General features: G+C 36.0%; 3 protein-coding genes and 1 pseudogene across 4 annotated transcripts; 2 read left to right on the top strand and 2 right to left on the bottom strand.

Moving 5' to 3' along the window:
- Window positions 1-2,722: 2,722 nt before the first annotated feature.
- Window positions 2,723-8,791, bottom strand: LOC104746218 (protein CASP). Of its 2 annotated transcripts, XM_010467645.3 has the most exons (20): window positions 8,385-8,748; window positions 7,920-8,030; window positions 7,589-7,767; window positions 7,344-7,493; window positions 7,023-7,111; window positions 6,824-6,933; window positions 6,569-6,663; window positions 6,409-6,464; window positions 6,143-6,308; window positions 5,934-6,026; window positions 5,665-5,793; window positions 5,415-5,534; window positions 5,226-5,306; window positions 4,641-4,748; window positions 4,398-4,541; window positions 4,205-4,306; window positions 4,025-4,104; window positions 3,846-3,938; window positions 3,693-3,745; window positions 2,723-3,018 (listed from the first exon to the last, which is right to left on the bottom strand). In XM_010467645.3, the coding sequence occupies exons 1-20, from the start codon at window positions 8,488-8,490 to the stop codon at window positions 2,990-2,992; spliced, it is 2,094 nt and encodes a 697-aa protein (XP_010465947.1). In that variant the 5' UTR covers window positions 8,491-8,748; the 3' UTR covers window positions 2,723-2,989. The 2 variants fall into 2 exon arrangements, with proteins under 2 accessions (XP_010465947.1, XP_010465948.1); XM_010467646.3 differs by lacking the exon at window positions 2,723-3,018 and having other exon boundaries at window positions 3,352-3,745; window positions 8,385-8,791.
- A 1,336-nt stretch (window positions 8,792-10,127) lies between these two features.
- On the top strand, window positions 10,128-10,832 carry LOC109129298 (protein PLANT CADMIUM RESISTANCE 7-like; annotated as a pseudogene).
- An 888-nt stretch (window positions 10,833-11,720) lies between these two features.
- LOC104746217 (protein PLANT CADMIUM RESISTANCE 5-like) lies at window positions 11,721-12,897 on the top strand. Its single transcript, XM_010467644.3, has 4 exons — window positions 11,721-12,015; window positions 12,108-12,179; window positions 12,272-12,481; window positions 12,611-12,897. Exons 1-4 carry the CDS (start codon window positions 11,820-11,822, stop codon window positions 12,682-12,684), a joined length of 552 nt encoding a protein of 183 aa, XP_010465946.1. The 5' UTR covers window positions 11,721-11,819; the 3' UTR covers window positions 12,685-12,897.
- A 314-nt stretch (window positions 12,898-13,211) lies between these two features.
- On the bottom strand, window positions 13,212-16,098 carry LOC104746216 (aluminum-activated malate transporter 9). The gene is made up of 6 exons (XM_010467642.3): window positions 15,542-16,098; window positions 15,091-15,228; window positions 14,740-15,009; window positions 14,517-14,653; window positions 14,273-14,419; window positions 13,212-14,082 (listed from the first exon to the last, which is right to left on the bottom strand). The coding sequence occupies exons 1-6, from the start codon at window positions 15,939-15,941 to the stop codon at window positions 13,384-13,386; spliced, it is 1,791 nt and encodes a 596-aa protein (XP_010465944.1). The 5' UTR covers window positions 15,942-16,098; the 3' UTR covers window positions 13,212-13,383.
- Between the last annotated feature and the right edge of the window lie 222 nt (window positions 16,099-16,320).

Genomic DNA, 16,320 nt, shown 5'->3' with positions numbered 1-16,320 from the left:
TGATGAGGGGTGAGGTAATTCAAGAATAAGAATCACATGCAGAGTGGCCCCCCAATCTCATTATGCTTCTTTTGTACAATGCCATATGAATGTCGCCTACGCTATTTTTGTCTCGTCAAACTCTTTTAAGAGTTTTTAAAATCATATCATAATTAACAACAAATATTAACATTCTTTCCATGAGTTGTGATTATTTAAAGAGTGGAGAAAAAACGAAGGAGATCATGGTGGTGCTAAAGATCTCAGAATCTAGTGAATCATGTGATCGCTTGTCCTTATGTATGTATATCGGATGAACTCGGCCTGTGATTTGATTGATGGTTTTCTGAACAGCGCGCGATTGGAGATTACTGATCCACCTGGATCCAACCAACGATTTGTTCACACAAGTTATTTTTTTTTTTCTCGAAAAATATCCGACAAGTTATGAGCCACACGGTGAATATTGTGGTCCATGTATAGTTTATAGGCTACGAGCGAGATAGGACGAGTTTTGATCATCGCCCTTGTGAGTAGTTTTGTTTCCATTGCGAGCTATATATGATATCTTTTACGTCTCTTACGGAGTCTTTAGCATTAGTCCGTAAATAAGCTAGAGCTGTTAACCTGAATTTTTTTGTTTGTATTGTTTAAAGTTAAAACAAACAAGATTTGCGTGTGTGTATAGTCCCCTGGAATAATTGCTTAATTGCGATGCATTAGCAACTTGATTGCAAAAGAAGTGATGTACTAACAACGAATTAAAAGCGTCGTAGTTAGATTTTTATTACTAGAAAAAAAAGGACAGGAAAGTAAAGGAGCACCGTTCCCCTCGTGGTCCTCTCATTACCACACGTGGCCCCCACCCTATTTTGTTGTCGGCACGATCTCAACTCATAGTATGATGACACGTGTTACTGTAGCCTCGCAGCAGACGACGAATTTAATTCTCTTATTACAGAACAGTACAAGTTTAGTTTCACATTAGATACTGCGGGTGCGGGTCACGTGGACAAGAGCGAATGACGCCAAATAGTTACTAGTACTACAAATCATTATAGGACTACTAATCATGCAATTATCCGTTAAACAGTTTTTGTACTTAACACGATAACTTAAAACATTATTTACGTAATAATTATCGTTTCACCTATACACTCTTTTGAAAATGTTTTTTTTTTTGTTTTTACATATTTCAGGAAAATTATTAGAGTTTTTCATTACAATACTGGAAAATAAATTCTATTAAAAAAATACAGATAATTATAAATATATTTTTAGAAATTTTTTTTATTATTAATTTTGACAAAGATGAAATGCAGATATATAAAAAAAACTAAAAAAGTAACATTAGATTTTCGAAAATCAGAAACGCATATATACTTTTTCTTTTTTGGAAACGATGGATCATTTTGTTTCTTAATAAAAAGTTGTTTGGATTATTCATGTGTTGTTTTTGCGATAAGGTAGTTATAAGGATGTTGATATATTTGTCATGAACTAAGACAATTACTTGATTTGATAACTTGTGTTTTATTGTATGATACGTAATTTGTCCAAATAATCCTACCGCGAATGACAATGCTACCCTTAGTCCAGATGGCCCATGGGGACATGTATAAGTAAAATTTTGAAGCACTCAATACGTTGGGATTTGTATGAAGACGTTGAGTTTCAGTAAATGTAAGTGAAGTCACCATATAGATGGGTCACTCATGCTCTGCATCTATTGTTCTCCAGTCTCCATGAAAGTGAAATTCATTAAACAAATAAAAGTGAAAATTCAATAATAGTATGAAGACATATGGAACAACATTTGAAACATATAAAGATATCAGATTTAGATACTCTATACTAGTTACGCCTAATAGTGTAAGTTATGACTATAAAGGAATCTCAGATTTAGATACACTATAAAACATAAATTGTGTAAGTTATAATTAACTAACCAACACATGTAGGATGGCTACCTAATACAGTATTTAATCAGGGCATAATGACGCAGTTAACTTATACTAGTACGAAAACTTAATTATGATCATATAAAGACAAGACAGTATGCGACATTAAATGCGTTTAATTTAAGTTGATTTATTGTAAACATTATGCAGGAAAATTCATTAAATTCTATTTACAAGTTCCAAGATGCGCATTACATTGGATACTTCTCGTTTTTAAATTAGAGTACATCCTGAATCTCGTTTCATAAATTTTGTTTCAAGTTTGGGAAAAATCTTGAAATGAACTTATATGTTTGTATTGATCTATGGATAGTGAAATATGGGACACACACGACACACACACACCCCTTTGTAGGGCCGATACAATGATTCCGTTCTCACTTATGCATGAACTTGTTTTTTCACGGAAAGGGTGATGACAAGTAATTCGGGCCGGGGAGCTGTTTTTTTGTTTGCCCATGTCTTACTCATGAAACTGAAACATTGAGAGTGAAAACGAAAGAAAGCTACATAATAAGGGACATATAGGTAATATTACAACCTTAATGACCGTACTTGTTGGGCGGTCGACCAAAGTTGACGGATGGAGAAGACCCGTTAAAAGAGTCTCATCGCAAAGTGGTGGTTAGCAACTTAGCATCATTCTCTTCTCTCTTTCGGTCCCCAAATTTATAATTTTCACACCTCACTTAATATAATACACATACTGTACTACATAACCCATTCGTATGTATATCACATGCCATATAGTTTATAGCTATATAAAGAGTTTCACGTACGTATTAGAAAAGAATAATTTTCACTCTAATTACCAAATTTTTTTTGTTCTCTCCATGAATTGCATGTTTACCAATACCCTTTAAATAAATCAACTGCATAAGCTATTTTGGCTACCATCACAGATGTGAAGACACTGTACTGATACATATGTGCTTTTGCTCACGACCCTCTTCTTCTTCATAGAGGGACTTCTACAAAGTGTTCATAGTGTTCTGTCCATTTATTTAGAGGCTCCTTGAGCAGAAATTTTGTCTGACATTCCAACAGTATCATGAAGACTTTCTTCTTTTCAACAAGGCTAAAACAGGAGGAGAATATTACATTAGTAACTAAATCTGCTTGAGAAATCATATACTACTACTAGTTGTATATCTCCATGATATATGGACAGGCTAATCTCAAGTAGAAAAGACATACTATAACTATTTGTATGTAAAGAAGAAAGCCAATCCTCGTATCTTAAATTTAACCTTCTACTCTTGTAAAAGTTGCTAGACATAGACCAACACCTACCCTTGTATCTTAAATTTATTCTTCTTCTCTTGTAATGTCATTCATGTAAACATCGATTTTATTAATAGAATTAATGAGTGATATAAAAAGGTTGGAACTAAATTGCAAGTCCCCAATAAAATATTAAACTTGTAACTTGTAGCTTTTCCATCTAAAGTTGGTTGTTATTTTTGTCACCGATGTTTAGAAGAAAAGGTAAAACAGACCTTAAAGTCGATGTATATGAACGGATGTAATAAGTAATAACTCTCTAGTGGCTATCTTTATTTGGCGATTACCTCAATTTTTTAAAGTAAGCATTTTTTTATGTGGCTTTATATATGTATTTAAAGATTCGGATCCTTCTGTACAGAAGATATGATAATTCAACCGCTTTAGATTTGCCCAGTGAACGAACACTAACAAGACCAAAAACACAACGACCAAAAACGAAGAAGTTTAGGGAGAGAGCTTAAAGACCGTGAGGGAGGTTTATGGTTGCATCTGTCATCAGATTCTCCTCTGCTCCATGGCTAACCGATACAAAAAGAATATATTAAATAAAATCAATCACATAATGGACAGATAACAAAAATAAAACAAAACCAAAATTGGTAGGTTTGGTGGGTTTACCTGAGATAGCTGTAAGCTGACATACGGTAGAGACAAGTGAAGACAAGTACGTGCAATCCTATTGTGTAGAAGAAAGAAAAGGTCCTTGCGTATCTGAAAGGTCCAATTGTCTAATTAAATACCGATGGTTCTGTGATCGAGTTTGAATAAGATCAAAAACTGAAGAGCGAGATGCTTACTTGTTTCCTAGAAGGAAGCGACCACTGCTGAGTGTAATCCGATCTCTGATTCCCAAATCTTTAATACGTTGCTCTCTTTCCTATGGAACACATGAATAGTCGCATATGTAAAGAATCGAATGAGAAAAGAATCTAAGGCTTGTGTGTCCATAGTAGGAGAATGTTTTTTTTTTTTTAAACCTTTTTAGAGAATGCTGCAAAAGGGTTAATGTCATCCTCGTAAATTTTCTTGTATTTTGATTCGACATCCGAGCTGAATCCACTTTCAAGATCTTCTACATACTGAGATTGGAGAACGATATCAACCATGGGTAAAACCAGAGCACAAGACAGAAAAGGTTTAGGGGAAACGCGCAATGCAGAAAAGAAATACCTTTTTTGATCCCCGTGAAACAACTTTATCCTGGTTATAGTCTTGGACATAACGGATTTTTCCATAGAGTTTGACGTTGTCAGCTTTGGTCTTCTCCAATTCGTCTGTGAGAAAGCCTATCTTCTCTTTTAATCGCCTTATCTCCTACAACGTCAAGAGAATCCAGAATATACAGTTCAAATACATTTATCTCGAGATAGAGAAGACAGAGGAAAGAGGATATTCTTTTATGTACTACAGTACCTCTTCTGTTTCCCGTAATCGTGCTCGGAACCGATCTCTTTGGCTGCAGATAACTTTAAGCATTGAACTCTGATCTTGGTCTGATGGAACATGCTTCTGATCCATAGGCTAATTATAAAGAAACAGACAACAGATAAAGAGCATTAGTAACTGATAAATTCATTAGTTTGTGTGAGGTATATATAAAAACTATATCTTGGAAACTATATATCTTGGAAACCATATATCTTGGAAACCATATCTTGGAAATACCCCTCTAGTCCATATGAAAACTTTCAGATGTTTTGGCAACAAAGCTCAACGTTAGTTTGAAAAAAACACTTAGATCATAGTAATATATATATTTTTTAACAAAATTCCTGGCTATATTTTTATTCACGTCATAAATAGAAGGCAGAGCGAGCATACACGTTAGACAATCTAAAATTTCTAGTAGAAAACTTAAAGCTACATATGTTATTCTTTATCAAGATCTTAATTCTGAATGATTCGATGCTTTCCCTTTTCTAATGGGGAATTTTCTCAGCTTCGCGAGTGTTGAATGAGAAATTACTTGATTCCTATACATAGGTCAGATTGAAGTACCTCAGACTGCTCGGCCACACCTGCTTCTGAGAACTCCCACTCATTAAACAGAGCACCTTTTCGTTCTTTTGAACTGTAACCCTATGTAACAAGTAAACAAGGTTTTAAGTATAGTCGAAGACTTTGATCTGGGTTTTCCGCTTCACTAGCACAGTTACCTTAAAATGGTAACTACACATTCTTACGTACCTTCAAAATATCATCCTCCAACTTTTGTATCAGTCTTTGTTGTTCATTAACCTTAGCTGTCAGTTCCTCTCCCTTGGCTTCAGCCTTTTCAAGCAAGTAAGTTTTCTCCGAAAGTTGAACCTGGGAGAAGAGGCGGTATTAATTAACCAATGACATCGACTTGTGTATGTTCATGTCAATGAAGCGGGAAAGGGCAACGAAGAGACAAAACTACAGATGGAGATGGTTCATTCCGTAGAAGTTTATGTACCTTTAACTGAGTGACCTCATGTTCCATTTTTCTGTTTTTATCAAGAAGAAGCGACTCCATTTTGCTCATCTCTTCACCAGTGGTAGCAGCATCCCAGTCTTCAGCCTCAATTGAATTGTAACCTACAGCCTAATATGCAAAAATGGCATGACACCATACTTGATAATATCATTACCAGAAAGAACAGGCAAATGGATCCTTGGGTCTGTGGCAATATGTCAATTAGGAGGGAAAAGGGAGCATCAAAAAACACTTGAAATGATGAATACCTGCAGAATTTTCACTTTTTTGCGCAGATCATCAACTAATTTAGCTGATGGTCTTTCTTGAAGCTCTTTCTTCATCTCTTCAATGATAGTATCCTGGTTTAATATAATTAAAATGACGGCAGGCTAACACTAGACCATGGAAAGCGATAGGAAACTGATTTCCAAAAAAAAGTATAAAAATTATTAGCATAAAGACAAAGAAATTTCACCTTTTTATTGAGCAACGAATTGAATTTCTTTATTTCGGCAACATGACTTTCTCGTTCATTTGCTAGAGCTGTCTCAACATTGTGAATCTCCATATTAAGCTCTGAAATAATTTTCTCTTTTGCAGTTAAAGAGTTCTCCAGCATACTATTCGAATCAACATTGTCACTGCAGCGAGCACAACAAAAAATCAAACAAAGCAAAAAATTAGATAAGACCAACTTGAAATTATGTTCCTTGTTATATGGATGCATAAGCGTCACCTCACCTTTTCTTATTATCAGTATCTTCATTAGCTGTTTGCAGCTGAGAACGCAGATGTCCCTGTTACAACCCAATAAACAAAATTAGAGTGCAAAAATACCCAGTTTATCTTCAGACATCCCCTTAATTCAAACATGACATCAAGAGAGAATTTTGTGAAAGACCTTTTCCCTCTCAAGAGTAAGGAGGCGGGTTTGAGCACGCTCCACTTCATCCATCAATAGACCAACTTCAGATTGCTTCGCTGCCGTTTCTTCATCTGATAATTTAGATAAAAGAAAGATGTATTAATAATTTAAGAAGGAACAAAGAAAACGTGAAACAAAAACTGAAAATGTTATGGATGCGTATTGATTACGGAGACCATTCCAATTATGAAAGCACAAAATGAGTGACCGTGTTAAAGCTCAATGCACAACCTGACTGAGCACGGAGTTCAAAAAGTTGGCTCTGTGCTAGCTCATGCAATTTTTGCATAGTGGAGACGCTGTCTTTTGCTTGCCTTAACTGATCTTGCAAAGCTTGCTCCCTGTATAAAAGATGAATATGTAAAGGTTAGTGCTAGCTCCAAAACTGCCTATAAATACCCAAAACATTCAGAAAATAAATTATTTTTACCTATCCTTCAAAAGCTCCATCGTTTTCTGGTTTTCCTCAGCCAGATTTCGTTGCTTGATTTCAACAACCTCTTTGATTTTTTCTTCCATCTATATCCAAAATACAACAACACGATATCACTGTTAATCATCGAAAGTTGTCCGTTACAAGATCACGAAATAGCATCTCTATATAACTCGTCTTTCTGACTCAGTGCATAAGTTTGCATTTGACCTCCCAGAAAAGGCTCAAGCATTCGAGGAAGCTGTGCTTTACAGACTGTTACATTCGTTTAGTTTTGTCACTATACCAATTAAAACAAAAGGTTCAAAGCAAGCTGACCTGCTGCTCAAGCTGGCGGTTCCGTTCTTCTAGCCTTCTTATTGTCGCCTGCTGATTTTTCAGATGAGTTGCTTCTGTCCTAAATTCCTCAAGCTCAACTTTCATTTTTCGATTCTCAGATTCCACTTCAGATAATTTACGATCTTGCTCCTGGAATACAGCAATTAGTAAGTTCAGCTGAATATCATTGAGGCTAGAGGACTTTAGGTTTCTATTATGCAAACACTAGGTAAGTGGAGAATTACAGCAATAGAGGCAAGAGCAGGAAATGGATCTGGTGCTTCATAGAGCTTCTGATAGATATTTAGGAAAGCGTTCTCCCCAAATTTGGCCCTCTTGGTAATATTATCTACTTCTTCTTGATATCCCTTGAGCAGAGAATTGAACATACTAAGTTTGTCCTCAGGCGACGCTTTCTTGAAGTCTGTTACCAAGATAAACCATAGAATATGTTAACATCTCCTATTATATTCATCCAACTGAATGACCTAAGAAAACATCAAGGTACGTTTAGATGGAACTAGTTATTAATTCCCCATAGTATTAAGCGAAATAAAAGGTGAAACCAAAAAATACCTCGCGTGCTCTCTGCAAGCTTACGCCGATTTTTCTGGCTGTTTTCTTGGTTTTCAGCTATTCGAAGCCCTTGCTCGTCAAGCAGACTCTTCTCCTTCTCCAGATCAAATTCTGAAACAAATATTTTAAAGACCAGTGAAATCATTTGGGAAATAAACTTATCAAACCAAATAATCAGCAAGAAAACAGTGAGCCAGTTCACCAATTAGCTGTTCAAATACTAAAAAGTGAACCGATAACTTCAAAAGCAATCAATTGGGAATTCCTCAATGCGATCACACTAAACTACCATTGCATTCTCCGGAACATCAATCACCGTCTCTAATTTTAATTCAGCCTTCCTACTTCCACCAAAATCTAAAATAAACCTAACCACTAATTTCTCCTACTACTAAACAAGCTCGAACTCAGCTTTCACTGAGAGTCGAAGCAAACGTTGAAATTAAACATGAATCTGAAACAAACCTTTCCAAAAATTGGTGACGACAGGAATGGGAGAGGAGGAAGAAGACGAAGAAGAAGGAGGCGGAGGAGTTTTATCTCTCTCCGATCCATCTTGCAAAGCCTCCATTGTACTCGTATGCGGATCCCGATCTCGTTTCTCCGATGAACTCACAAGCAAATCCCACTTCAATACGAAGAAAGCTTCTGGGCTTTCGAATCGAGTTTATGAATTTTTCTGAGTTTTGTGTGTTGTTTATTTGTTTTTTTTACTACTCCGATCAGATCTGCTGATACATTAGAGTTTTTTTAGTGGTAAAGTAGTAATTTGGTACTTAAAAACATTTCCAGCCTAAACAGGCTTCAAATTTCAAAAACCAAAAGCAATAGAATAACTAATGGGCTGATCCTTGCGCTATTCATAGGCCCCTATGTTTGCTACAGTGGTAGAATTATTTCATTTTATTGCATTTAAGTTGAAAAACATTTGTCAGATTTGTTCTGACTATTTTATTATTTAATGATTTTTACATTTTCAACCAATGTTTTCAAAACCGGACCGGACCGGCGGTCGAACCACGTTAACCCACGAACCGGCAACATGTCTGGGTTGGGTTAATATCAAAACCCAAAAGAAATTAAACCGGTAAAAAACCATATCAACCCGCCAAAAAACCAAAAACCGGTGAACCATTAAACCGGATAAAACCGGGTTCTACTTTTTTTTTGAAAGAATGAGTGCAATTAATTTAACTAATTACCTCTTCTTAGCAAATTAGCAATAGTAAGGTTTCTTAGAGAATGAAGATTAAATGTTATACTCTTATTCTCTTATTGTTTGAATTTCTAAAATATTTTATTAGTACTGGTTACACTTTGAGTTTGTTACACTTTGAGTTTATTACTTTTTAAGTTTTTTTAAAAACATTATGATTATTGAAGTATTTTATTTGGCATATCCAATTATATCATAGTTATAATCATTGAAAAAAAATAGAAAACCTATTCATACCTATTATTTATAAAAGTATCATCAAAATCAATTGAACCCAGTTGACCCCGGTCAAACCATGTTGACTCATGACCCAAAAGCTTTCCCGGTTCAGTTACCGGTCCGGTTTTAAAAACATTGTTTTCAATACTCGTTAAACAATTTTAGGAGAGTTTTTTTTTTTCTTTTTGTTCCCATTTATAAGTAGTATTAATTTACATATAAAACCAGATTACGTACATTATACAAACTCTCAAAATTAAACTAGTTTTGTTGAAAATTTTAGCCATTTAAGGATATAAATATACACTTAGTAATAAAAAAATTAGTTCATATATATTATATCTCTCACCTCCTTACATATATATTGATTAATGATTAACTCGATCCAACCCCTAAAATCTGATCTCACCTTCCATAAAAGAACAAATCAATTTATCAAAAAACTTCCTCATCTTGAAAAAGTGCAATATACTAATTAAGGAGTTAAGAATATTTTGCAATGTTTTATGTCTCTTTTTACAACATTTTTGATTTTATTTCCGAAAGTGAAATGTACTAAAGATTAAACCTTTGTGGTGTGTCTCGAAGCGACACCATCAACCATATATATCCACCCTCCATTCTTAAAGCATTTCACAACAAATAATCAAAAAACATTCTCTTCTAAAAATCCTAACTGATTTACGATCTCGCAGCTTTTTATAATAAGATCGACGAAAGACGCAAGTTTTGGTTCAAGCTAGGCAGAAGAATAAATCCAATATTACTTTACAATGGAAAACCAATGGTCTTCGGGTCTTTTCAGCTGCATGGATGACGTCGAAACTAGTAAGAATCTATATATAGAATTGATCAAGTTGTCCTTTGATCTATTGTCACTATTATACAATGATTTAAATTTCTTCATTTTGTTGTGCATTACGTCGGATAAGCTTGCCTCACATTTTGCTGCCCGTGCGTCACTTTTGGACGGATCGCTGATATTGCCGACGAAGGAAGGAACGGTAATACATATATTCATTTACTTGTGAATATGTCCTTATTTGTTAGACAGACATGCATAAATATGTGTGACTCATGTAACGTTGTAAATACAAAATTATGTTGTAGGTTGTATGAAATGTGGGTTATGTTACGTGCTGCTAAGTTTTGTCGTCGCCTTACCGGACTAAGATCCGACGCAAATTCGGGTTACCAGAGTCTCCAGCTTCGGATTGCCTCACTCACTGTTTTTGTGATCGTTGTGCTCTTTGTCAAGAATACCGTGAACTCAAAAACCGTGGTGTTGACCCTTCTATTGGTAATTGCACTTTTTATCTGTTGACCTTGTTACATATATGTACCCCTTTTTATTTCAATTGCCCGATAAATTATAATACAAGCCTAAATAACACAAACTTTTCTTTTATGTGACAGGGTGGGATGGGAATGTGCAACGGAGGATGGCTGCTCCTACAAATCAGAAGATGATGGGTTGATTTCAAAGTTTTATGTTTTGCATCAATATTTTAAAATAAATAAATGGTTCATGGAAAAGAGCACTTTTGAGTGTAGTTTTCATAATGACCACATTAGTTTAATTTATTTTCAGTTTTATCAATATTTGTTTATTTTGATTTGATATCACAGAATTGGAAAATCGTCATTTTTTTTACTTCCAAGAGGGCTTATTTTTTCCCCTGATACACAATGAGCTGTATTTGAAACGTCAACTATTTGGACAAGTCAAGGTCATTCCAAGTTTTGAGTTTTGACTTAAGCAAATTAAACTAAACATATGTTAGTGCGTAAATCATGTTTACCAATATCAATTATCATTCTATCATTTCTTTCAGAAAGTTAGTTGCAGTTTTTCTTTATTTTTTTGGTTTCTACATTTAATCAAAACCACCAGTTGGTCCAACTCCAATACGCAATATATAGAAGCCAATAATATTCCAAAACGAATATGATAAACAACGATTGTATCCATTTCCTGTTTTGCGATATCAAAAAGGTTTTCAAGTTAAAGTTACCATATCCACACATATTTTGAATCTGTGTATTCGCATATACACTTTTCATTATCCTCACCTATGATGTCGGATCTTATTAAATTGATTACATAAGCTTTTCTTTTTTGATAATCAACTTGTTCAAATTTGATTACAAAATAAAAGGTTGCATTTGTTTTTTGTTCTCTCTTTTTTTTTTTTTTGAAGAATGGTGACAGCCAAACTAGTCTGGGGAATAATGTTTCATAGAAATCACATACACTTATGAATTTAGTTATATACAAGAGCCCACCATCTCAAGAAAGTTTAAACTTATTCAACTTGTGAAAAACTCTACTTTATATAAACAAAACCATCATCTCTCTCACAAAAACGATTAAGAGACTTGTTATTAAAATAGAAAAATTTAGAGAAAAAGAGAAGAAATCCTTTTTAATTTGTTGCCACACTCCAGCCGGGTAAATACTAGCTATGGCTCGACCAGATGGCCAACCGAATCAGGCACAACCTCAGGTTCAACATACGGCTAACCAGAACAACGAGGTACTTCCTCATAACGGTGCAACTGGTAACCAGGCAAACATACCAACGGGCACACCGGTCAATTACCAAACACAAAACCGCTGGAGTTCTCAACTTTTCGATTGCATGAACGACAGTGAAAATGGTTAGATAACTTTATAACATAACGCGATCTTTAAATACATTCTACAATTGGTTTCTTAATATATATTTTTGGTCTTGTGCACATTGGATCAGCCGTGATCACATTGTTAGCTCCATGCGTCACGTTCGGACAAATTGCGGAGATCGTTGACGAAGGCGCGACGCGTAAGTCATTCATACATACACAAAGCTATACAAACAAACACACGCTGACATTGTCATTTGTGTAAATGTATTTATATATGTGTATCACGCAGCTTGTGCGACAGCTGGGGTGTTGTACGGAGCGATATTTTTTACCGGGGCATGTTTCGTCTATTCACACATATTCCGGGCCAAGATACGAAACAAATACGGGCTACCAGATGCTCCGGCTCCCGATTGGCTCACTCACTTAGTATGTATGCCATGTGCTCTTTGTCAAGAGTATCGTGAGCTCAAGCACCATGGTTTTGACCCCATCATCGGTAAACTTATATTCTGCCATCTCTTTTTGATTAGGAGTAATGCTTTTAATATTTGAAGATTTTTTCTATAACTGATGCTGGTTTAAAAATTAGTAATACTATTAAATATCAATTGGTGCAATATAATAGGGTGGGCTGGGAATGCACAAGCACAGCAGCAACAGATGATGGCTCCTCCAACAAGTCAACGGATGATGGGCTGACTCATAAACTTTGGTTATTTTGTTCACAACATATATGTTTTTCCTGTGTTATACACTTTATATATATATATATATATATATATATATATATATATATATATATCATGGCCAAAGATAAACGAACTTTGGTTATTTTATTCACAACATATATGTTTTTCCTGTGTTATATACTTTTATATCTATCATGGCCAAAGATGTAAGGCACTGATTTCATTGTTGTGGGAGCCCATGAACAAACCATGAGTGTGAATTTCACGTAATCTCTTCCTATTTCTGATAATGAATAAGTTTTCTTCAAGTACTTAATCTACATAGTGATCAAATTATCAGTAATTCATGCATAAGATTTTTAGACTTAAATTTCAGAAAATAAACATTTTATTTATTTATTACAAACTGGGTGCTGCAGTTCATCATGGATTACAAATATAGCTAGTAAACGAAAATAATAAATCAGTCAGTTTAAAATCCAAGAAAAATTAGATTTGAAACCCATGATAACATGTCCCAAAATGGTCCAATACACATTTCTGATATAAAGGGTTAAAAAAAAACCCCCTGATTTTTTACCATTATTTTACTAATTCAGTTGTATAGAGTTGGGGTTACTAGTTTACAGTTTACAGTTAACAGTTCAAAGTTCAAACTATAATCTCTCGGGCGTTTAACTGAAACGCCGATGCATCTATTTTTAAAAACTTACATCCCGAAACACCGGCGGATCTTGGGGACAAGTCCGACTCTTTCTCCGGAGAACTCTAAATCCGTGGTCGAGGTAACAATCTCAGGCTCCTTGAAATTAGCTGTCCGGCTTAGCTCCTCGAAGGCGTCGACCACGTTCTGTAACCTAGCGACGAACTCAATGAGGAGAGACGCAAATGTTGCCAGTGACAATGCACTAGCGCTTTCGTACGTCTTTGTCGTCTCCACCAACGGTGAAGTTCCGTTTGTTGTCTCCAGATGCGGCGGAAGTACAAGTCGTGCAGGCCACGATACCTGTTTCGAGAAAGTTGGTCTATGGTTCAACGGCTCACGGTGATTCTTCTCGCCCCAGCTCGTTGGTATCTCCAAAACTGCCTCGCTTAGGGATTTGAAGGCGTAGATTGGAGTTGCTTGGTTCTCTGAATCTTCGAGGGAGAGCTCTTCTTGAGGCTCTTGTGATTCCTTGGTGGCTCGGTTTCCGATCTCCCAGCATTCAGAATTGACGAGAAGGTAAGATTTCTTGTCGATCTTGAGCTGTAATTCTTCTGCAGCTAGGTGAACTTCGAAGAGAAGGTCAACTGGTCCTATCTTCTCCATCTTCTTCACCTTTTCACCGAGCTCTCTTAACAATTTGGCTCCTTCTACGCCAACTCTCTGAAGTTCTTGCCGGAAAACTTGTCTCCGTTCCTCTGGTGCCTGTGAAGAAATGTTCCCAGATTAAACTCTAATTTTATGAACAACTCATTTCTCAAATTCTGATTTGTATTCACATCTTGATTACTACTTTGATTCTATCTAAATTCCACAAGTGTATGAATCTCTCTTAGAACCAGAGGAATATCCGAATACACACACATCCATAACAAGTCATATACTATGTTGTTACCTGGATTTCTGAGAGAATGCAACCATGCAGTGCCATCACAGTGAATGCACAATGCTTGAGAGCACCACTGAGCTTGACATAGTTCTTCCATGGGTAGTTAAAAGACTTGTATGGTCCGTGAGGTGGCTCCCATATTGCAAAACTCATCTATGCAAATACAACAGAGACAAAACAAACAAAGTCAGAGGCGAGAAGCAAGGATAGAAAAAACACTTAATGATGATGATTCCACAACGGCAATTACCAAAGACTCTTCTTGGCTGGTTGATTCAACCGCTGATCTGTAACCCTTGTAAACAGGATCCTCTGAGGCTTGGTATGTGAGGATTTTGGAAGGGATTCTCTCGTATTCAAGACAGCGGAGGTATCCATTCACACAACCTGCAAAACCAAAGCCAAAACCCTTTCTTTTACAATTCAAGCACCCTCTTCACAAGACTCAGAAAACCAAAAACATTCCTACTAACCTTCAAGGGAAGTAGCAACATTCAAAAAATTCTTGACAACAAGGTTATGAAGATCCTCTCCAGCCCATATAGGATAGATAAACATATTGACACCTAAACTAACACCAGCACCAAGAGCTATAAGCAGAAACCGAGAGATAGCCACTTCTATGAACTCCCCAGTTCTGAACCCAGAAATCAGAATATAGCAATACGTAAGCAAGAAAACCCGAAACCCATATTCATAAGCTTTCATCGCCGGGTATAGTTTCATAAAAGTTGCGAGAAACCCTGTCAAGACAGAAAAACACATATACATAAGCAGAGAGAACACCAAAAATGAATAATACATAAGATTTGATGACGACATACCAATGCAGAAGATACTAAGAGTGCAGAAGAGCTCTTCCCAGTCGCCACATAATGTGGAAATCTCAGCCATTCCAAGAGCAAGACCTCCAGCTGATAACGTCCCAAGCGCTCTATTAAACCCTTTGCTTAGAGTTGCTCCTATTAACAACCCCAACAATGTATTACCACCACACAATTTCACAATAAAGAAAACAATACTAGAGATGTAATTAAGTTCAATGCTACAGTAATCGTCAATTACACACAGTCCAACCAAAACCAAACACTTGCATTTTTATTTTAATTTTTAAAATCAAGAAAACGACGAATTCATTCTACAGATGAAAGCAACAACGCACGACTCTCTTTCTTAAACCCTAAACCAAAAATTTCGAATTTAATCTCCAAAAATCGTGGGAGAAAAAACCTAGGGAATATAGTGTGAGATAAAGAAGAAGATGAAGTACCGTACCGATGGTGAATTCGAAGACGACGACGACAGTAAGAATAGCCCAAACAGAGTAACGGCTAAGATCCGGATTAGGTTCCTGGAAAAAAATCAAAAGCGCAACAATCATGAGAGCAAGACCAATCTTCGCGGAGAAGACGATCTTTCTCGGATCAGATACTCCCATATCCCAAGCTTTCTTCGCCACATCTTTAACACCGTCGACCACTCCGGAGATTCTCTCAGATAGATTACCACACGAACAACAGCAGCATAGCCTTGTTCTTCCATTATTGCCTCCTTCGAGAAGATCGTTAGATTCGATGTCAGTGAATCTGAAATCGGAGAATCCATTATTCGAAAGAAGCCTCTCTCGTTTCTCTAGTATCGCATGCCTAAAGGAACCTTGCTTCGCCACCGCCATTACTAGACGGGATTCTCAAAGAAAAGAGAAAAGCTTACTATGAAAGAAAAGAAGAATGGCGAAGATATTTTTGTTGACTGACGAAACTGTTTTAAGTGGTGGGTGGTGGACCTCTTTTCAGTAGGTGAACAAAGTGGTCACCTTTATGAAGCAAAACGACGACGTTTTAATTCTTCTTTATATGTATAAAATGACTTTTATTTATGTGTGTGGGGGCAATAATAATGCTAATGCTACTTACTTTAATTACGTTACGTTACGTCACACGTGGTCGACATATAATTTGTCAATTTAATTAGGACCTTAATTAGGTATTGAATTTTTTTTCAATATGCAAACACGTAATCCGTTGAAATCCAGAGCCTTCTTCTTTGACGTT

Source organism: Camelina sativa, chromosome 15 (genome assembly GCF_030686135.1).
Source record: "Camelina sativa cultivar CO46 ecotype springtype chromosome 15, ASM3068613v1".
Classification (NCBI taxonomy): Eukaryota; Viridiplantae; Streptophyta; class Magnoliopsida; order Brassicales; family Brassicaceae; genus Camelina; species Camelina sativa.
This window is presented reverse-complemented; position numbering and strand designations above follow the sequence as displayed.